This window comes from Globicephala melas, chromosome 2, assembly GCF_963455315.2.
Source record: "Globicephala melas chromosome 2, mGloMel1.2, whole genome shotgun sequence".
Classification (NCBI taxonomy): Eukaryota; Metazoa; Chordata; class Mammalia; order Artiodactyla; family Delphinidae; genus Globicephala; species Globicephala melas.
Window position 1 is genome coordinate 97,372,494 of NC_083315.2, and position 23,189 is coordinate 97,395,682.

Below are 23,189 nucleotides of genomic sequence, written 5' to 3' on the forward strand. Positions count from 1 at the left end.
AAGCTAGGAAGATATTGATAAATCATTCCAGACAATGTTAACCAACAGCTTGAGAAGTTCACGAAAAAGGACATTGACAGGAGGGATACAATTACTAATGTATTTGTCTTTTTATGGTTCAGTTAAGAGTATCTTAGGTAGTCGAGCACATGGCAGCTCGTCAGACTTCACAGGGTAGCTGTCAGAGTTTTGACTGATGTACAAGTGCTACTTGTTCACGTATGCCCTTCCTTTCAGTAGAGTGCACACAGGTAAGACAGCTTGTTGGTAATTTTTATTTAATGCTCCCAGGATCTGTGGCTGCACTTTTATTGAAAGTTCTGACAGTAAAATTCCACTCCCTGAAATTTCCAAGGTTTCTGCTGTAAGCACTTCTCCACTTAAATAAGATCTTCCTCTGGGATTAGACAGCTCTTTAGGGTCTTTTCTGATGCTTTCTGGTCTTGGAGACAGCTGTTTAGTATTTGGGGAGCGTTTTATTTTGTTTTGTTTTGTGTTAGCTCCACTGGAAAGGCTGAAAGAAAAATAAAACACAAGAAATTAGCAGTGCAAAGACTCAGCAGGGCTGTAGGGAGGCCTTCATAATTCTGAACTGGCAAAGGCCGAGTTGTACACACTTTGACAATTTTCATCCTTCTTACTCTCTCTCTTCTTTCCTCACCTCCAATCTAATCTACTCATTACGTGAAACTGCTCATAACAGTCTTTGACGTGCTTCTAGAATTTTACCTTATTTTTCTAAAAATTGTGTCTTCTAGCCTAAAAGCTCTTTCAAACAGGCTTGAGTCCTGGACTGTTTGATGTTTGATCAGAAGCCTTTTCAGGAATTACAGACCAGATTTTACACCAGGAATTACAGACCAGTCTGTGAAGGAATTACAGACCTGTTTTTACACCACTTAAAATTCTTGGGCAGATGTTTGAAGGCAGTCAATTGTAATATGGCCTTGAAATGCCTTAACGTAGTAAGGCAGCCATCTAGTACACATCATCTGATAACTTCATCCATCCATAGGAGATTGTATCAGTGAGATATTCAGAGACCGGTCACAGTGTTTCTAAGGTCATAAACAAAGCTATCATGATTCCCAATGAGAAAGCCAAAACTTGATATTCTCACATAGAAAGACTGAAGGGCTATGATGTAAGGCTTAATGAGCAGATCTTTTGAAGGCATACATTAACAGTTATTGGAATTAATTTCTCCTAAACTGGCAGTCATATGGTATATTTGTATTGTATTCATGTAACTTCTTGCATTTGCATAATTGCAACATTTTGGAATTCTACCTCTAACAGCATGATAATTGTTTCATACAGGAAATGATATTTTATCACAGCATAAAAACGTTGGAAGAATATAAACTCAGAATAAAGTCCAGTCCTTTAAACTGAACAGGTTTAACTTTATGGAAAAATCATTTCATTGTTATATCAGTCAAGATAAGTTTGATCATTCTGCAGAAAAAAATAAGCCTAAAACCTTAGGGCCCTTAAAACAAAATGCATTCCTCGGTCAAGCCATGTGTATACTGGTTTTTTTTGTTTCTTTTTGTTTTTGGAGGCGTTACTGTATCTTTCCATAATGTGAGAAGCACGGAAAAACTAAAAGAGTGAAGCAACCTACATGCTGCAACTTAACCTTTCTGTGTGGAAGAAATAAATACAATTTCCATTCATATTTTATTGTCCAAAGCAAACCACATGGGCTCAGACCTGGCTCAGGAGGGTAGAAGTGTATAAATACTCTTACATGGAGTGGCTCTGGATATTAATGGATATTATCTAGTCCATATTTTTTACCTTAAAGGTGAAGATGTCCCAGTGATTTTTCACCTCTGTATCCTAAATGCCTATCACTCCATCTGACCCAGAGTATTAGTAATTGACTAAGAACTTAAACCCAGGTGTTTTGATTCAATTTATTCCCCATCCCAAGACCCGTTCCAATAGTATCTGATACTGTTAAACGTGTACAAAGATAAAGATCGTATTCATAGAGAAGTCCCAAGGAATGCTCACTTGTCATTATATTTTTGTTTCAGAACCATCCCCCAAGGTAATTATGACAGGTGTTTTAATCCTGATTATGGATTTAAGGAAACTGAAGTCTAGAGGGAAGGAAAATGGCTTACCCAAGATCCTATAATAAATGGTGGAATGAGAGCCTAAGCCAGGATTCCTGCCTGAATCCCTGAATCCTAGCGAGTTGGCAGGAATTGTGTATGTCAGCAGCCCAGTGGCAGCAAGCCCTGGGATGAGAAGTGCCCCTTTTACAGCTATTGCCCAGCATCTGTTTCAGGGTCAGTGCTCTTCAAACTGTTGTCTTGTGAACTTCTTTTCATTGAGTTCTGATTCAGTTTGGATGGGAAACCCTATAGGCTCGGTTTCTCTAAACGTGCTGTGCTGAATCAGTCCTTTGCCCTGACATGTCTCTCCTGACTCCAGGGCAGGCAGAGAATACACCCGTGTTGGGAGGTACTAGAGCTCAGGTCAAACTGGAGAGGTAGCACACGTTTCCCTTATGGGGTGAGTTTGAGACTTGTGGGCAAAACAGCACAAAATGATGGGCTGCTTACAGAAGAAATGCCCCCACAGAATTTGATTTCAAACTTTTTATGAGATTTACTTACAAAAAAAGTTTTAAAATATTATTTCTCATGATTATATTAATTTTTTGTTTTTGTGATTCTTTGATTTTTTTATCATACAAGATTTTTTCCTTGTTCCTGTCTTATATTACGGTATACTTTCTCTGTTTTATTGACTGACAAACATTCAAACTTATCTCCCTTTTACTGTGAGGCACCAGGAATATATAAAAGGATACTGTTTGTAACTCTCAACTGAAAAGAAACCTGTTCTGTTTTCTAAATTGCCACTGGTACTCAGCTACATGTACATGCTACCAAAAGGTCATCTCTCTTGTCAGCCTATTGAATTCTCCCTGAGATTTTGTCTCTGGGTAAAAGCAGCATTTTGAATCTTCAGAGAGCAAGTTTGCCTGACCCTCCCACAAAAGTATACAAAGATCAGATAGCTACACTAAGAACAGGGCTGTATATATTTATATTTTAATTGTAGTTACAGAAAAATCAAACATTTTCTTAGAAAATTATTTTACGCTGATAGGAATGTGGTTGTTTTAGGTGTTGAAGGACTATTCCTTTCCCTGTGGTCTCTGGGAAGTCCAGATGTTTTCAAGATGGTGTTACATGTGAAAACTGTGTATTTAGGAAGATCCGACATCTTAGACATTTCCTGGGGGTAAATAAATTTAACATTTTGAAGTTCTTACATGAATATAAAAATTTATATAATGAGCTTTTGAAATGGCCTAGAAATTAAAATATCATTTCAGTTATGTCTGTATAATCTCTTTAAAGTTATTTTATTTTAATATGCCAGTAAATCTCATTTAACATATATTTAGGTACTAATATGATCATTGAAATGTCAATTTATTAAATGAAAATTGAAAGATGTCAAAATTGATTTGTTCTGAGAAGATTGTGAAGTCCTGTCAATATTTAGGAAAATAGAGAATTCACCTTAAGATGAGTTACAATTTATATTTTTCTTGTCTGTAAAATGGTGTGACAATATCTCTCAAACTGATATGAATATTAGGTATATTAGTATTTAAGACAATGGCAATTTTGCTGACACTGGTGTAGAAAATTTTTTTCAACAGTAACTTTATAAATCAAGTGCTTATATAATTGCGGGTCTATTTCTGGACTCTTCTGTTTCTTGGTCTATTTGTGTATCTTTGTACCAATAATACATTCTAATTAGTGTAGATTTAGAAGTCATATCTGGTAGTGTAGATTGTGGTGTAAATCTTCTGAATATGTTCTTAAGATTATTTTAGTTATTCTTGGTCCTTTGTGTTTCCATAAAAATTTTAGAATGTTTGTGAATATCTGCAAAATGAAATTTTCTGGGATTATGATTGAGATTGTATTTTGGGAAAATTGATATCCAATCTATAAATGCATCATATTTCCCACTTATTTTAGTCTTCTTTAATTTCTCTCAGTAGCGTTTGGTAGTTTTCTGTGCAGAGGACTTGCATAGTTTTTGTTAGATTTATTCCTAGTATTTTATTTTATGCTCTTGTAAATGGTGTTAAGTTCAATTTTCCAAATGTCTTTGGCTAGTATATCAGAAAACTATTTAGTTATATATATGTATTGATTCACTGTGTAGCCAGGGATCTTGCTAAATTCACTTATTAATCCTATTGGATTTTGTGGGTTCTTTGGGAGTTTTCAGGAAAACAATCATGTTTTTTGTGAATAATTACTGTTTTATTTCTACCTTTACATTCCATATCATTATTTTCCAGCTTTATTGAGATATACTTGACATATAACATTGTATAAGTTTAAGGTGCACAGCATTATTTGACACCTTTATGTGTTGTGATACGATCACTGCAGTAGGGTTAGTTAACACCTCCATCGTCCTATATAATTACCATTTCTTTTTTGTAGTGAGAACATTTAAGATCTACTTCCTTAGCAATCTTCAAGTGTACTTTATTGTTATATTATATCTAGAACTTCTAAATGGAAGTTTTTCCCCTCCCTATACCTTTAGTTTCTATTTCTTAACTAGGACCTATAGTACAGTGTTTAATACAAGCATAATGCTCTAGGTTTGTGTGTGTGTGTTTAAACCATAAAGGGGTGTTGGATTTTATCACAAACTTTTCTGGATCTATTGAAATCATAGGAATTTTTTCCTTTAGTATGTTAACATGGTTACACATGTTTTTTGTTTTTTTCCCCAGTGGAATTAATTATTTATTATCCTTTTCGTAAATACTTTCTGAGGCCAGCATAACTGAAAAATGCTTACGCTGTTTGAAAAAAAAAAGCAAACAGTGTTTTACAATGGCTAATTTGAAAAATGTCACCATATTAGTTTTTATTTACGTCTGTCAATAAACGTTTGTATCTATGTTTTTTTTTTCCCTTTCAACAGCTACTTTTTGTGGAGTCTGCATTTAATTCACATTTACAGTTTGGTTTCTGGTTTTTTTTTTGTTTTGTTTCGTTTTGTTTTGTTTTGTTTTTGTACGTCTGTGTCTTTATTCCTGACTTACCCTTAGGTTCTTCATGACATTTTTTCTTTCTTAAATTCCATATATATGTGTTAGCATACGGTATTTGTCTTTCTCTTTCTGACTTACTTCACTCTGTATGACAGACTCTAGGTCTATCCACCTCATTACAAATAGCTCAATTTTGTTTCTTTTTATGGCTGAGTAATATTCCATTGTATATATGTGCCACATCTTCTTTATCCATTCATCCGATGATGGACACTTAGGTTGTTTCCATCTCCGGGCTATTGTAAATAGAGCTGCAATGAACATTTTGGACATGACTCTTTTTGAATTATGGTTTTCTCAGGGTACATGCCCAGTAGTGGGATTGCTGGGTCATATGGTAGTTCTATTTGTAGTTTTTCAAGGAACCTCCATACTGTTCTCCATAGTGGCTGTACCAATTCACATTCCCACCAGCAGTGCAAGAGTGTTCCCTTTTCTCCACACCCTCTCCAGCATTTATTGTTTCTTGATTTTTTGATGATGGCCATTCTGACAGGTGTGAGATGATACCTCAATGTAGTTTTGATTTGCATTTTTCTAATGATTAATGATGTTGAGCATTCTTTCATGTGTTTGTTGGCAGTCTGTATATCTTCTTTGGAGAAATGTCTACTTAGGTCTTCTGCCCATTTTTGGATTGGGTTGTTTGGTTTTTTTGTTATTGAGCTGCATGAGCTGCTTATAAATTTTGGAGATTAATCCTTTGTCAGTTGCTTCATTTGCAAATATTTTCTCCCATTCTGAGGGTTGTCTTTTGGTCTTGTTTATGGTTTCCTTTGCTGTGCCAAAGCTTTTAAGTTTCATTAGGTCCCATTTGTTTTTGTTTTTATTTCCATTTCTCTAGGAGGTGGATCAAAAAGGATCTTGCTGTGATTTATGTCATAGAGTGTTCTGCCTATGTTTTCCTCAAAGAGCTTGATAGTTTCTGGCCTTACATTTAGGTCTTTAATCCATTTTGAGCTTATTTTTGTGTATGGTGTTAGGAAGTGATCTAATCTCATACTTTTACATGTACCTGCCCAGTTTTCCCAGCACCACTTATTGAAGAGGCTGTCCTTTCTCCACTGTACATTCCTGCCTCCTTTATCAAAGATAAGGTGACCATATGTGCGTCAGTTTATCTCTGGGCTTCCTATCCTGTTCCATTGATCTATCTTTCTGTTTTTGTGCCAGTAACATACAGTCTTGATTACTGTAGCTTTGTAGTATGGTCTGAAGTCGGGGAGGCTGATTCCTCAAGCTCCGTTTTTCATTCTCAAGATTGCTTTGGCTGTTCGGAGTCTTTTGTGTTTCCATACAACTTGTGAAATTTTTTGTTCCAGTTCTGTGAAAAATGCCAGTGGTAGTTTGATAGGGATTGCATTGAATCTGTAAATTGCTTTGGGTAGTAGAGTCATTTTCACAATGTTGATTCTTCCAATCCAAGAACATGGTATATCTCTCCATCTATTTGTATCATCTTTAATTTCTTTCATTAGTGACTTATAATTTTCTGCATACAGGTCTTTTGTCTCCTTAGGTAGGTTTATTCCTAGATATTTTATTCTTTTTGTTGCAATGGTAAATGGGAGTGTTTTCTTGATTTCACTTTCAGATTTTTCATCATTAGTGTATAGGAATGCCAGAGATTTCTGTGCATTAATTTTGTATCCTGCTACTTTACCAAATTCACTGATTAGCTCTAGTAGTTTTCTGGTAGCATCTTTAGGATTCTCTATGTTTAGTATCATGTCATCTGCAAACAGTGACAGCTTTACTTCTTCTTTTCTGATTTGGATTCCTTTTATTTCCTTTTCTTCTCTGATTGCTGTGGCTAAAACTTCCAAAACTATGTTGAATAAGAGTGGTGAGAGTGGGCAACCTTGTCTTGTTCCTGATCTTAGTGGAAATGCTTTCAATTTTTCACCATTGAGGATGATGTTGGCTGTGGGCTTGTCATACATTGCCTTTATTATGTTAAGGAAAGTTCCCTCTATGCCTACTTTCTGCAGGGTTTTTTATCATAAATGGGTGTAGAATTTTGTCAAAAGCTTTCTCTGCATCTATTGAAATGATCATATGGTTTTTCTCCTTCAATTTGTTAGTGTGGTTTATCACGTTGATTGATTTACGTATATTGAAGAATCCTTGCATTCGTGGAATAAACCCCACTTGATCATGGTGTATGATCCTTTTAATGTGCTGTTGGATTCTGTTTGCTAGTATTTTGTTGAGGATTTTTGCATCTATGTTCATCAGTGATATTGGCTTGTAGTTTTCTTTCTTTGTGACATCCTTGTCTGGTTTTGGTATCAAGGTGATGGTGGCCTCCTAGAATGAGTTTGGGAGTGTTCCTCCCTCAGCTATATTTTGAAAGCGTTTGAGAGGTATAGGTGTTAGCTCTTCTCTGAATGTTTGATAGAATTCGCCTATGAAGCCATCTGGTCCTGGGCTTTTGTTTGTTGGAAGATTTTTAATCACAGTTTCAATTTCTGTGCTTGTGACTGGTCTGTTCATATTTTCTATTTCTTCCTGATTCAGTCTTGGCAGGTTGTGCATTTCTAAGAATTTGTCCGTTTCTTCCAGGTTGTCCATTTTATTTGCATAGAATTGCTTGTAGTAATCTCTCATGATCTTTTGTATTTCTGCAGTGTCACTTGTTACTTCTCCTTTTTCATTTCTAATTCTATTGATTTGAGTCTTCTCCCTTTTTCTTGATGAGTCTGGCTAATGGTTTATCAATTTTGTTTATCTTCTCAAAGAACCAGCTTTTAGTTTTATTGATCTTTGCTATTGTTTCCTTCATTTCTTTTTCATTTATTTCTGTTCTGATTTTTATGATTTCTTTCCTTCTGCTAACTTTGGGGTTTTTTTGTTTTTCCTTCTTGAGTTGCTTTAGGTACAAGGTTAGGTTGTTTATTCAAGATGTTTCCTGTTTCTTAAGATAGGATTGTATTGCTATAAACTTCCCTCTTAGAACTGCTTTTGCTGCATCCCATAAGTTTTGGGTCGTCATGTCTCCATTGTCATTTGTTTCTAGGTATTTTTAAATATCCTCTTTGATTTTTTCAGTGATCACTTCGTTATTAAGTAATGTATTGTTTAGCCTCCATGTGTTTGTATTTTTTACTGATCTTTTCCTGTAATCGATATCTAGTCTCATAGCATTGTGGTTGGAAAAGATACTTGATACAATTTCAATTTTCTTAAATTTACCAGGGCTTGATTTGTGACTCAAGATATGATCTATCCTGGAGAACGTTCCATGAGCACTTGAGAAAAATGTGTATTCTGTTGTTTTTGGATGGAATGTCCTATAAATATCAATTAAGTCCATCTTGTTTAATGTATCATTTAAAGCTTGGGTTTCCTTATTTATTTTCATTTTGAATGATCTGTCCATTGGTGCAAGTGGGGTATTAAAGTCCCCTACTATGAATGTGTTACTGTCAATTTCCCCTTTTATGGCTGTTAGTATTTGCCTTATGTATTGAGGTGCTCCTATGTTGGGTGCATAAATATTTACAATTGTTATATCTTCTTCTTGGATCGATCCCTTGATCATTATGTAGTTTCATTGTCTCTTCTAATAGTCTTTATTTTAAAGTCTATTTTGTCTGATATGAGAATTGGTACTCCAGTTTTCTTTTGGTTTCCATTTGCATGGAATATCTTTTTCCATCCCCTTACTTTCAGTCTGTATGTGTCTCTAGGTCTGAAGTGGGTCTCTTGTAGACAGCATATATATGGGTCTTGTTTTTGTATCCATTCAGCCAAGCTGTGTCTTTTGGCGGGAGCATTTAGTCCATTTAAATTTAAGGTAATTATCGATATGTATGTCCCTGTTCCCTTTTTCTTAATTGTTTTGGGTTATTGTAGGTCTTTTCCTTCTCTTGTGTTTCTTGCCTAGAGAAGTTCCTTTAGCATTTGTTATATAGCTAGTTTGGTGGTGCTGAACTCTCTCAGCTTTTGCTTGTCTGTAAAGGTTTTAATTTCTCCATCAAATCTGAATGAGATCCTTGCTGGGTAGAGTAATCTTGGTTGCAGGTTTTTCTCCTTCATCACTTTAAATATGTCCTGCCAGTCCCTTCTGGCTTGCAGAGTTTCTGCTGAAAGGTCAGCTTTTAACCTTATGGGGATTCCCTTGTGTGTTATTTGTTGTTTTTCCCTTGCTGCTTTTAATATATTTTCTTTGTATTTAATTTTTGACAGTTTGATTTATATGTGTCTTGGCATATTTCTCCTTGGATTTATCCTGTATGGGACTCTCTGTGCTTCCTGGACTTGATTAACCCTTTCCTTTCCCATATTAGGGACGTTTTCAACTATAATCTCTTCAAATATTTTCTCAGTCCCTTTCTTTTTCTCTTCTTCTTCTGGAACCCCTATAATTCGAATGTTTGTGTGTTTAATGTTATCCCAGAGGTCTCTGAGACTGTCCTCAGTTCTTTTCATTCTTTTTTCTTTTTTCTGCTCTGCAGTAGTTATTTCCACTATTTTATCATCCAGGTCACTTATCCATTATTCTGCCTCAGTTATTCTGCTATTGATCCCATTTAGAGTATTTTTAATTTCATTTATTGTGTTGTTTATCATTGTTTGTTTCATCTTTAGTTCTTCTAGGTCCTTGTTAAATGTTTCTTGCATATTGTCTATTCTATTTCCAAGGTTTTGGATCATCTTTATTTTCATTATTCGGAATTCTTTTTCAGGTAGACTGCCTATTTCCTCTTCATGTGTTACGTCTGGTGGGTTTTTATCTTGCTACTTCATCTGCTGTTTTTTTTTCAGTCTTCTCATTTTGCTTATCTTACTGTGTTTGGGGTCTCCTTTTTGCAGGCTGCAGGTTCCTAGTTCCTGTTGTTTTTGGTGTCTGTCCCCAGTGGATAAGGTTGGTTCAGTGGGTGGTGTAGGCTTCCTGGTGGAGGGGACTAGTGCCTGTGTTCTGGTGGATGAGGCTGGATCTTGTCTTTCTGGTGGGCAGGTCCACGTCTGGTGGTGTGTTTTGGGGTGTCTGTGGAGTTATTATGATTTTAGGCAGCCTCTCTGCTAATGGGTGGGGTTGTGTTCCTGTCCTGCTAATTGTTTGGCATAGGGTGTCCATCACTGTAGCTTGCTGGTCATTGAGTGAAGCTGGGTGCTGGTGTTGAGATGGAGATCTCTGGGAGAATTTCGCCATTTGATATTATGTGGAGCTGGGAGGTCTCTTGTGGACCAGTGTCCTGAAGTTGGCTCTCCCACCTCAGAGGCACAGTACTGACTCCTCGCTGCAGTACCAAGAGCCTTTCATCCACACGGCTCAGAATAAAAGTGAGGAAAAGTAGAAAGAAAGAATTAGTAGAAGTAGAAAGAAAGAAAGAAAAGGGAGGGAGGGAGGAAGAGAGGAAGGAAGGAAGGAAGGAGGGAAGGATGAAAAAAGAAAGATAGAAAGAAAAGTAAAGTAAAACAAAGTAAGATAAAATATAATAAAGTTATTAAAATAAATAATTATTAAGGAAAAAAAATTTAAAAAAAACAGATGGATAGAACCCTAGGACAAATGGTGGAAGCAAAGCTATACAGACAAAATCTCACACAGAAGCAATACACATACACACTCACAAAAAGCGCTAAGGGAAAAAATCATAAATCATGCTTTCAAAGTCCACCTCCTCAATTTGGGATGATTCGTTGTCTAAAGGAGGGAAGGAAGGAAAGAAAGAAAGAAGGAAAGAAAGATGATAAAGTAAAATAAAATAAAGTTATTAAAATAATAAATAATTATTAAGAAAAAAAATTTAAGAAAAAAACCGGACAGATAGAACCCTAGGACAAATGGTGGAAGCAAAGCTATACAGACAAAATCTCACACAGAAGCATACACATACACACTCACAAAAAGAGGAAAAGGGGAAAAAATCATAAACCTTGCTCTCAAAGTCCACCTCCTCAATTTGGGATGATTCATTGTCTATTCAGGTATTCCACACATGCAGGGTACATCAAGTTGATTGTGGAGCTTTAATCCGCTGTTTCTGAGACTGCTGGGAGAGATTTCCCTTTCTCTTCTTTGTTCTCACAGCTCCTGGGGCTCAGCTTTGGGTTTGGGCCTGCCTCTTCGTGTAGGTCGCTGGAGGGCATCTGTTCTTCACTCAGATAGGACGGGGTTAAAGGAGCCGCTGATTTGGGGGCACTGGCTCACTCATGCCAGGGGGAGTTGGAAATTATTCTTTTTATATCCTTGGAAGAGTTGTGTTTGATTTGTGCTATTTTTTCTTTAGATATTTGAAAGAATTTATCTGTGAAGCTATTTGGGCCAGTTTTCCTTGTGGAAAGATTTTAAATTCGATATTCAGTTTCTTTTTTTATTATTATTGGAGTATAGTTGCTTAACAATGTTGTGTTAGTTTCTAGTGTACAGCAAAGTGAATCAGCCACATTTATACATATATCCCCTCTTCAATGGATTTCCTTCCCATTTAGGTCACCACAGAGCATTGAGTAGAGTTCCCTGTGCTATACAGTCTGTTCTCATTAGTTACCTATTTTATACATAGTAGTGTATATATGTCAATCCCAATCTCCCAATCCATCCCAGCCCCCTTTCCCCCCTTATTATCCGTACATTTGTTCTTTACATCTGTCTCTATTTCTGCTTTGCAAATAAGTTCATCTATACCATCTTTCCAGGTTCCACATATATGCATTAATATATAGTATTTGTTTTTCTCTTTCTGACTTACTTCACTCTGTATGACAGTCTCTAAGTCCATCCACATCTCTACAAATGACCCAATTTCGTTCCTTTTCATGGCCTAGTAATATCCCATTGTATATATGTACCACATCTTTATCCTTTCCTCCGTTGATGGACATTTAGGTTGACTCCATGACCTGGCTATTCTATATAGTCCTGTAATGAATATTGTGGTGCATATGTCTTTTTGAATTTTGGTTTTCTATGTGTTTATGCCAAGGAGTGGATTTTTGAGTCATATGGTAGTTCTATTTTTAGTTTTTTAAGGAAACCCTATACTATTCTCCATAGTAGCTGTGTCAATTAACATTCCCACTTGGCTCCGTTTTCTCCACACCCTCCGCAGCATTTATTGTTTGTAGGTTTTTTTTTTTTGCATTACATGGGCTTCTCACTGTTGTGGCCTCTCCTGTTGCAGAGCACAGGCTCCGGATGCGCAGGCTCAGCAGCCATGGCGCACAGGCCCAGCTGCTCCGTGGCATGTGGGATCTTCCCAGACCAGGGCACGAACCTATGTCCCCTGCATCGGCAGGCGGACTCTCAACCACTGCGCCACCAAGGAAGCCCTGTTTGTAGATTTTTTTGATGGCCATTCTGACTGGTGTTAGGTGATACCTCATTGTATTGAATTTCTCTAATAATTAGTGATGTTGAGCATCTTTTCATGTGTTTTTTGGCCATCTGTATGTCTTCTTTTGAGAAATGTCTGTTTAGGTCATCTGCCCACATTTTGATTGGGTTGTTTGTTTTTTTGGTTATTGAGCTGCATGAACTGTTTGTATATTTTGGAGATTAATCCCTTGTCAGTTGCTTCGTTTGTAAATATTTTCGCCTATTCTGAGGGTTGTCTTTTTATCTTGGTTATGGTTTTCTTTGCTGTGCAAAAGCTTTTAAGTTTAATTAGGTACAATTTGTTTATTTTTGTTTTTATTTTCATTATGCAAATCTGTCAGTGTGATACACCACATTAACAAATTGAAGAATAAAAACCATATGGTCATCTCAATAGATGCAGAAACAGCTTTTGACAAAATCCAACACCCATTTATGACAAAAAAACTCTCCAGAAAGTGGGCGTAGAGAGAACCTACCTCAACATAATAAAGGCCATATACAATAAACCCATAGCAAACATCATTCTCAGTGTTGAAAAACTGAAAGCATTTCCTCGAAGATCAGGAACCAGACAAGGATGTCCACTCTTACCACTATCATTCAAATAGTTTAGGAAGTCCTAGCCATGGCAATCAGAGAAGAAAAAGAAATAGAAGGAATCCAACTTGGAAAAGAAGAAGTAAAACTGTTACTTTGCAGATGACATGATACTATACATAGAAAATCCTGTAGATGCCACCAGAAAAGTACTAGAGCTAATCAATGCATTGGGTAAAGTTGCAGGATACAAAATTAATAAACAGAAATCGATTGCAATCCTATGCACTAACAACAAAAGATCAGAAAGAGAGATTAAGGAAACAATCTCATTTGCCATTGCAACAAAGGAAAAAATACCTAGGAATAAACCTATGTATAGAGGCAAAAGACCTGTACTAGAAAACTATAAGATATTGATGAAAGAAATCAAAGAAGATGCAAGCAGATGGAGAGATATACCATGTTCTTGGATTGGAAGAATCAATATTGTGAAAATGGCTATACTACCCAAAGCAATCTACAGATTCAATGCAATCCCTATCAAGCTACCAATGGCATTTTTCACAGAATTAGAACAAAAAAATTGTACAATTTATATGGAAACACAAAAGACCCTGAATAGCCAAAGCAATCTTGAGAATGAAAAACGGAGCTGGAGGAATCAGCCTCACTGAATTCAGGGTATACTACAAAGCTACAGTAATCAAGACAGTATGGTATTGACACAAAAACAGAAATATAGATCAATGGAACAGGAAAGAAAGCCCAGAGATAAACCCACACACCTATGGTCACCTAATCTTTGACAAAGGAAGCAAGAATATACAATGGAGAAAAGACAGTCTCTTCAATAAGTGGTGCTGGGAAAACTGGACAGCTACATGTACAAGAATGAAATTAGAACACTCCCTAACACCATACACAAAAATAAACTCAAAAGTGGATTAAAGATCTAAATATAAGGCCAGACAGTATAAAGCTCTTAGAGGAAAACATAGGTAGAACACTATTTGACGTAATTCACAGCAAGATCTTTTTTGATGCACCTTCTAGAGTAATACTTAGTTTCTTTAAAATATATACAACTATTCAGTTTTCTTGTCTTTCGTCCATTTTTGGTTATATGCTGTTCAAGGGAATTATTCATCTAATTTTTCAAATTTATTGATAATTTGTTCATCATATACTTGTATAATCTTTGTAATGTCTGTACATATAGAGGAATACCCCATTTTTTCATTCCTATTAAGGCTACTTGTGCTTTTTCCTCTTTGTTTTAAAATACATATTTCTAGAGGATTATTAATTTTATTCATCTTTCCAAAAAACAATTTTTTGGATTTCTTCATTTGATCTATTGCTTTTTTTACAAAATATTTGGGGTATTTTTTAATTAACATTTTGTTATTGATTTCAACTTTAATTATGGTCAAAGAACATACTCTGTATGGTTTGAATACTTTGTTTTGGTAAATGTTTTATGTGTGTAGTTATACTAGCTTTCCAAAAGAAAATGTTTGCTAATTTTTTTAATCCTTTTAACTTTTTTGTATGTTCATATTTAAGGTGTGTTTCTTGTGATTAGCATATTGTTGTTCACTTGCAGTCTGACAAAATTTGTCTTTCAAGTGTAATATTTAGTCTGTTTACATGAAATGCAATTAGTAATATTTGTGAATTGAATTCTATTATCTAACTATATTTTTCTACCTGTTTTAATTTAATCTCATAGAAACTTGTAAATATGCAGTACAGTATTAACTTAATCACCATGCTGTACATTATATCCCCATGACTTATTTTATAACTAGAAGTTTGTACCTTTTGATACTGATTTCACCAAACCTGCACTCTGTCCCCCACACTGCCCCCAGCAACCACCAATCTGATCTCTATTTCTATGAGGTTTTTTTTTTTTAAGATTGATGTAAAAGTAAGATTATATGGCATATGTCCTTCTCTGACTTATTTCACTTAGCACACTCTCTAAAGGTTCATCCATGTTGTCACAAATGGCAACATTTCCTTCTATTTATGGCTGAATAATATTCTGTTGTGTATGTGTGTGTGTATATATATATATATATATATACACATTTTCTTTATCCAGTCATTCATTGATAGACAGGTTATTTCCATATATTGACTATTGTAAATAATCCTGCAATGAACATAGGTGAGTATATATCTCTTTGAGTTAGTGTTTTTCATTTTCTTTGAATAAATACCCAGGAGTGGAATTGCTGGATGATATCTTAGTTCTATTTTTAACTTTCTGAGGAACTTCCAACTGTTTTCCATTGTGGCTGCACCAACTTACAGTCCCAACAGTGCCCCAGGGTTCTCTTTTCTCCAAATCCTTGCCAACACTTGTTATTTTTTGTCTTTTTCATAATTGTCATTCTAATAGGTGTGAGGTCATATCTCATTGTGGTTTTGATTTGCATTTCCCAGATGATTAGTGATGTTGAGAATCTTTTCATGTAACTGTTGGCATCTGCATGTTTTCTTTATAAAAATGTCTTTTCAGACCCTCTGTCCATTTTTTATTTTTTAATTTATTTGATTGAAATAGTTGATTTACATTGATGTGTTAATTTCTACTATACAGCAAAGTGATTCAGTTATACATATATATACATTCTTTTTCATATTCTTTTCCATTATGGTTTATCACAGGATATTGAACATAGTTCCCTGTGCTATACAGTAGGACCTTGTTGTTTATTCATTCTATGTATAATAGTTTGCATCTGCTAATCCAAAGCTCCCAATCCATCCCTCCCCAACCCCATTCCCCCTTGGCAACCACAAGTCTTTTCTCCATGTCTGTGAGTCTGTTTCTGTTTTGTAAATAAGTTCATTTGTGTCATATTTTAGATTCCACATATAAGTGATATCATACGGTACTTGTCTTTCTCTTTCTGACTTACTTCACTTACTCTGATAATCTCTAGGTCCATCCATATTGCTGCAAATGGCATTATTTCATTCTTTTTTATGGCTGAGTAGTATTCCATTGTATATATGTACCACATCTTCATCCTTTCATCTGTTGATGGACATTTAGGTTGTTTCCATGTCTTGGCTGTTGTAAATAGTGCTGCAATGAACATTGGGGTGCATGTATCTTTTCAAATTAGAGTTTTCTCTGGATATATGCCCAGGAGTGGGATTGCTGGATAATATGGCAACTCTATTTTTAGTTTTTTTTTTTTTTTTTTTTGGCGGTACATGGGTCCCCCACTGCCACGCCCCACCCCCCCGCCGTGAAGCACAGGCTCTGGATGCGCAGGCCCAGCGGCCACGGCCCACAGGCCCAGCCGCTCCATGGCATGCGTATTTTTAGTTTTTTAAGGATCCTCCATACTGTTTTCTTTAGTGGCTGTACCAATTTACATTCCCACCAACAGTGCTGAACAGTTTCCTTTTCTCCACACCTTCTCCAGCATTTGTTAGTTGTAGACTTTTTAATGATGGCCATTCTGACCAGTGTTAGGTGTTACCTCATAGTAATTTTGATTTTCTGCCCACTTTTTAATCAGATTTTTTTTTTACTATTGAGTTCTATCAGTTCTTTACATATTTTGGATATTTTATCAAATATATGATTTGCAAACATTTTCACCCATTCAGGAGCTTGCTTTTTCATTTTGTTGATAGTTTCTTTTGCTGTGCAGAAGGTTTTTAGTTTGATATAGTTCCACTTGTTTATTTTTGCATTTTTTGCCTTTTGGTGTCAAATCCAAAAAATCATCCCCAAGACCAATGTCAAGGAGCTTACCACCTATTTTTCTTCTAGGAATTTTATGGTTTCAGGCATTAAGTTTGAAGCTTTGATGTATTTTGTATTGATATTTTTGTATGGTATAAGATAATGGTCCAGTTTTCCCAACAGCATTAACTGAAGAGACTGTCCTTTTCTCATTGTTCTTGGCTCCTTTGTTGTAAATTAATGTACTACATAAGTGGGTTTATTTCTGTGCTATTCAGTTCCATTGATCTGTGTGTCTGTTTTTATGCCAATACGATACTGTTTTAATTACTATAGTTTTGTAATAGAGTTTGAAATCAGGGAGGGTGATACCTCCTGCTTTGGTCTTCTACCTCAAGATTGCCTTAATTATTCATGGTCTTGTGTCCCATTCAATTTTTGGATTGTTCTGTAAAAAATGTCATTGGAATTATTTTTTTAACATCTTTATTGGAGTATAATTGCTTAACAATGGTGTGTTAGTTTCTGCTTTATAACAAAGTGAATCAGCTATAGATATACATATAACCCCATATCTCCTCCCTCTTGCATCTCCCTCCCTCCCTCCCTATCCCACCCCTCTAGGTGGTCACAAAGCACCTGATCTCCCTGTGCTCTGTGGCTGTTTCCCACTAGCTATCTATTTTACATGTGATAGTGTATATATGTCCATGCCACTCTCTCACTTCATCCCAGCTTACCCTTCTCCTCCCCGTGTCCTCAAGTCCATTCTCTATGTCTGCATCTTTATTCCTGTCCTGCCCCTAGCTTCTTCAAAACCATTTTTAATTTTTTTAGATTCCATATATATGTGTTAGCATATGGTATTTTTCTCTTTCTGACTTACTTCACTCTGTATGACAGACTCTAGATCCATCCACCTCACTACAAATAGCTCAATTTCATTTATTTTTATGGCTGAGTAATATTCCATTGTATATATGTGCCACATCTTCTTTATCCATTTGTCTGTTGATGGACACTTAGGTTGCTTCCATGTCCTGGCTATTGTAAATTGAGATGCAATGAACATTGTGGTACATGACTCTTTTTGAATTATGGTTTTCTCAGGGTATATGCCCAGTAGTGGGATTGCTGCATCATATGGTATTTCTATTTTTATTTTTTTAAGGAACCAACATACTGTTCTCCATAGTGGCTGTATCAATTTACATTCCCACCACCAGTGCAAGAAGGTTCCCTTTTCTTCAAACCCTCTTTAGCATTTATTGTTTGTGGATTTTTTGATGATGGCCATTCTGACCACTGTGAGGTGATACCTCATTGTAGTTTTGATTTGCATTTCTCTAATGATTTTGATAGGGGTTGCATTGAATCAATAGATAGCTTTGGGTAGTATGGACATTTTAACAATATTAATTCTTTCAATCCATGAACTCAGAGTATCGTTCCACATTTTTTTTTCTTCTACAGTTTTTTTCATCAGTGTCTTATAGTTTTCAGTATAGAGGTCTTATGCCTCCTTGGTTAAATTTATTCTTATATGTTTTATTCTTTTTTTGTTTTTGTTTTGTTTTGTTTGCGGTACGCGGGCCTCTCACTGCTGTGGCCTCTCCTGTCGTGGAGCAACAGGCTCCCAACGCGCAGGCTCAGCGGCCATGGTTCACGGGCACAGCTGCTCCGTGGCATGTGGGATCCTCCCGGACCGGGGCATGAACCTGTGTCCCCTGCATTGGCAGGCGGACCCTCAACCACTGTGCCACCAGGGAAGCCCTGTTTTATTCTTTTTGATGCAGGTGTAGATGGGATAGTTTTAATTTCTCTTTCTGATAATTCATTTTTAGTGAACAGACATACCACAGATTACCATACATTGATTTTGTATCCTGTGACTTTACTGAATGTGTTGATTAGTTCTAACAGTTATTTTGATGAAGTCTCAGGGTTTTGAATAAATAATATCATGTTATTTGCAAATATTGACAGTTCTACTTCTTCCTTTCCAACTTGGATGCTTTTCTTTTTCTAGCCTAATTGCTCAAGCTAGTACTTGCAATATTAAGTTGGAGGAAAATGGTGCGAGTGGGCATCCTTTTCTTGATCCTGATTTTACCTTTTCATTGTTGAGTATGATGTTAGCTTATCATATATGGGCTTTGTTATGTTGAGGTATATACCCACTTTGTTGAGAGGTTTTATCATAAATGTTGAATTTTGTCAAATACTTTTTCTGCATCTATTGAGATGATCATGTAATTTTCATCCTTCATTTTTTTAATGGGGTATATCTCATTGATTAATTTGTGGATGTTGAACCAGTCTTTCATCCCTGGGATAAATCCCACTTGATCATGGTGTATGATCCTTTTAATGTATTCTTGAATTGATTTGCTAATATTTGTTGAGAATTTTTTTCCCCTATTCTTTACAGGGATATTGGCCTGTAATTCGTGTGTGTGTGACATCCTTGTCTGGTTTTGGTATCAGGTTAATGCTGGCCTCGTAAAATGAGGTTGAAAGTGTTCTTTCCTCTTCTATTCTTTGGAAGAGTTTGAAGAGACTCTGTATTAATTTTCTTTTAATTCTACCAAACATTTAACAAGTGAAGCCATCTGGTCCTGAGCTTTTTCTGTTGGGAAGTTTTATTTCTGATTCAATATTCTTGCTAGTAATCAGTCTGTTCAGATTTTTTATTTCTTGATGACTCAGTATTGGCAGGTTGTATGCTTCTAGGAATTTAGCCATTTCTTCTAGGTTGTCCAACTTGTTGGCGTATAATTGTTTAGGCTCTCTCATCCTTTGTATTTCTGTGGTTTGGGGTGTAATATCTCCTCTTTCATTTCTGATTTTGAGTCCTCTTTTTTTTTCTTAGTTTTGTTGAGCTTTTCAAAGAACCAGCTCTTAGTTTCATTGATCTGTTTGTCTTTTCAGTCTCTATTTTATTTACTTCCATTCTGATCTTTCTTATTTCCTTCCTTCTATTAACCTTGCACTTAAGTTGTTCTTCTTTCACTAGTTCCTTGAGGTGTTAAATTGTTGTTTGAGATTTTTCTTATTTCTTAATGTAGGCATTTATCACTATTCCGTCTTAGAACTGCTTTTTTTTTGCATCCCATATCTTTTGGTATGTTGTGCTTCCATTTTTTTTTGTTTTAAGGTTTTTTTAATTTAACTTTTAATTCTTTGACCCAGTGGTTATCAGTGCATAGTTTTTTATCTCCACATATTCATGAATTTTCCAGTTTTCTTTTTATAATTTATTTCTAGTTTCATACTATTGTGGTTGAGAAAAGATGCCTGATATAATTTCAATCTTCTTAAATTTATTAAGGCTCATTTTGTGGCCTAATATATGATCTATCTTAAAGACTGTTCCATGTGCACTTGTAAAGAATGTGCATTCTGTTGCTTTGGGATGAAATGTTCTAGATATATATAAATATATATATTTATATATATAAAAGTTAAAAACTTAATATTCAACTGTCCATTTCTTACCCTTTTTATTTCTTACCCTTTTTTTTTACCATTTATTCAACAAATTCAGTGAATTTTTTTAAATTATTGAACTTGACTTTTTTAGAATGTTTGACACTTTTACCATTTCTTCTTGAATAAACCACTGCAAAAATGAACTAATCTACTGTTACTCTCACAATCCTGATTCTTCATTTTCTCCTCCAATTTCTTTCCTCCCCACATACAATGTACCTAATTCATCTTCCCATTCTTTATTTTCTTTCTACATTGTCTTAAGTCTCATTCATTCTATAGCAGCAATTATTTGTAAAACTATAGTTCCAATTTTCTGTTGCCTGTTGGATATTCTATTGTAAAAGATATCTGAACTTCCAACCTTAAAAGCCCAAAGAAGAGTTTTTTTCCATCTCTCCCACTGTTAAATTTTAAAGCAAAACACACATACACATAGATTTTCACAGTTCTGTCACTGTTAACTAGGGATAACATTCCCATAGTTATCCAAGCTTGAAATTTTAGTTGTCCTTTAATTATACAACCTTTCATCATGAAAGTATTCTAACTAAATTACTTATTGTTTATACTGTGATGAATTCATCTTGAATTCATTTTCTTCTTTCTACCTTATCTATAAATTCATCTTTTCACCTTAACCTAGACTATTGAATAGGCCCCTAAATGATCTCCCTGACTTTAGTTTTTCTCTTTGCCAGTCTATCCATCAAGTCACTTCTATATTAACCATCTGATCATTCTGTCTTATTACTTGGAAAACAAAACAACTGGAGGAAGAAAAAAATGCTTTCTACTGGCTAGAGAGCAAAGCCTGAAATTCCTAATCTGCTTTATTGATCCAACTTTTCCCTAGTCCTCATATTCTCTTTCTCTATTCTATTTTTTAATGTGTATCTTGTACTATTCTTTTATACATATATTTCAAGTTCTTACTAGGAAAAATTAATCCATATTTTCTGAATGAAATCTTACACCTTTACTAATTTTTTGTGCAGAAGTAGTACAGAGTTGGGTGAGTTTTAACCTCTTCCTTATCCATGTCTGCTGGCCAGTTAGCCACCTTAAATATAACCCACATTTTCTAACCCAAGTGGAAAATAGGGAACTGGTACTGAAAATATAACTTCAAGACAAGGCTCTATCAATCATTGAAGCTCCTGACAATCACATGTTGCTACTAAGTCTGTCCCACATGGAAATATTGAAGCAACCTCTTTTGAAACCCTCCCATCCTATTAAATCTAAACTCAAATTCTAACACATCCATTCCACTTTCTTTGATTCTTTAAATTGGAAGAATTTCTCCTTGCACTTCTTTTAGCATTTTCTTTAACTTCTCCAATGAGCTATTTTCTGTACAGTATTATATGTCTTTTTGTACCTACCTTACCCCTGCTTATTTATAGACAAGATGAGGAGAGGGTTCATAATATGCTTTCTGTATATTCCATATTGTCCATCACAGGCACTCAAATATTTGAACTGTTTATAATAGTTTGAATATAGCCAGATTCTCCCCCCTTTTAATTAGGTCCAGTTGTGTGGCATTTGCTCTGACATCAGAAGTCTATTTATATTTTTATATGACAACAGATGTGGTACCTGTTATTTGACCTCTTTTCTACTGGTCAACTTTTATTTTGCTTTAATATTATTCTCTGCTTCCTTTAGTATAATACCTTTGTAAAGAAATATATGCACATACATATTTATATGCATATACCTGAATAAATATATGTCTCTATATACATCTTAAGTTATAACTGCTAGGACATCTTCAGATGATACATTTCTTTGAATCTATGACAGTGACTTGTGTGTTTATCTTTTTACATCCTGTCAGTACCTCACTCACTACCAGACACATAGTGCTTAGTAAATGCTCAGTGCCTGAATGTTTAGTAAATTGATTTTTTGAAAACTCAAAATACGGAGCACTGATTTGTATATTTGCATATTAACTATAAGAATTTTTAGTATCTTTCTGTGGTAACTAAAAATGGAACTGGTTTTCAATTCTCAATTAAGTGTGACCACCAAGTCACATATAAAGCAGGAAAAAATATTTAAACAATGTTTTGGGGAGGGGGGACAATTTTCTCCTCAAAATCAAACTGAGGAATCTGTAGAATGCCATATACAGTTATGAATTTGGAGTTATTCTGAAACTGGCAAACATCTGCATCTTCCACATCTGGGGCAGCATCTGTTCTGTGTTGCTAGAAGAGAAAAACAAGAAAAGTGGGGTAAACACCACAACACAATATCAAATTCTACAAATCTAACAAATGTATTTATTTATTGTCGATCAAGTGGCCAAGAAGCGGTGTGAGGCCCATACTAAGATGCTTGATAATTGCATTTCTCAACTCCCTTTAGAAAATGCCATACTCTGGGCCTGGGAATAACAAGCTTTTGCATAACAGCACAGGGACCTATAAATAAGAAACTCATTAAGCTACCTGTAGCAGGCCTCTACTCCAACCCTGCACTGGCTTGGGGAACTTAATGAGGTGATAATGAGGAGAAAATGGTTTAGCTCCTTTTTGGCCTGGTTTGCAATGGGTAGGGAAATCCCAGTCTTCAGTGAAACAGCCACCATAGAGCCCAATTCATCATTCAGGGTGGGTCTATACCAGAGAAATAATTTGCTTCTAGGCCCCGAAGTTATTTGGCTCCCCTGTCTATGGAAACAAAGCAAGCTATTCATTCACACTTGAAGGGACTGTCCGAATAACACCAATAAAGGGTGTTAAACTAGCTGGTCATTAGCATTTGAAGGGAATGGCCAAATAACACCAACAAAGGGTGTTAAACCAATCCACATTGTGTGTGTGTGGTGGGGGGGGTGGGAGCACTGTGCAATTCTAAGTGGATTAATGCTAGCATTATTTTCTCACTATGAGCCCAGCCTCCTAAGATTTCATATTCATTCACGGCTGGACCAAACCTTCTTGGCCAAGCTCTCTCCTTCTTTTTCCTATAAA

At 35.6% G+C, this 23,189-nt stretch overlaps 1 protein-coding gene across 4 annotated transcripts in view; it reads right to left on the minus strand.

Moving 5' to 3' along the window:
* Window positions 1-33: 33 nt before the first annotated feature.
* LOC115845916 (uncharacterized) overlaps window positions 34-23,189 on the minus strand; it is a 602,167-nt gene continuing 579,011 nt past the window's right edge. For 3 of the 4 annotated variants that reach the window (XM_060294491.1, XM_060294490.1, XM_060294489.1), the window contains one exon: window positions 34-514. In XM_060294491.1, the coding sequence (XP_060150474.1) occupies window positions 208-514 (307 nt within the window). In that variant the 3' untranslated portion in view covers window positions 34-207. Of the gene's footprint in view, window positions 515-17,365; window positions 22,422-23,189 lie in introns of those variants that run through there. The other variant, XM_070044935.1, reaches the window with a different exon arrangement.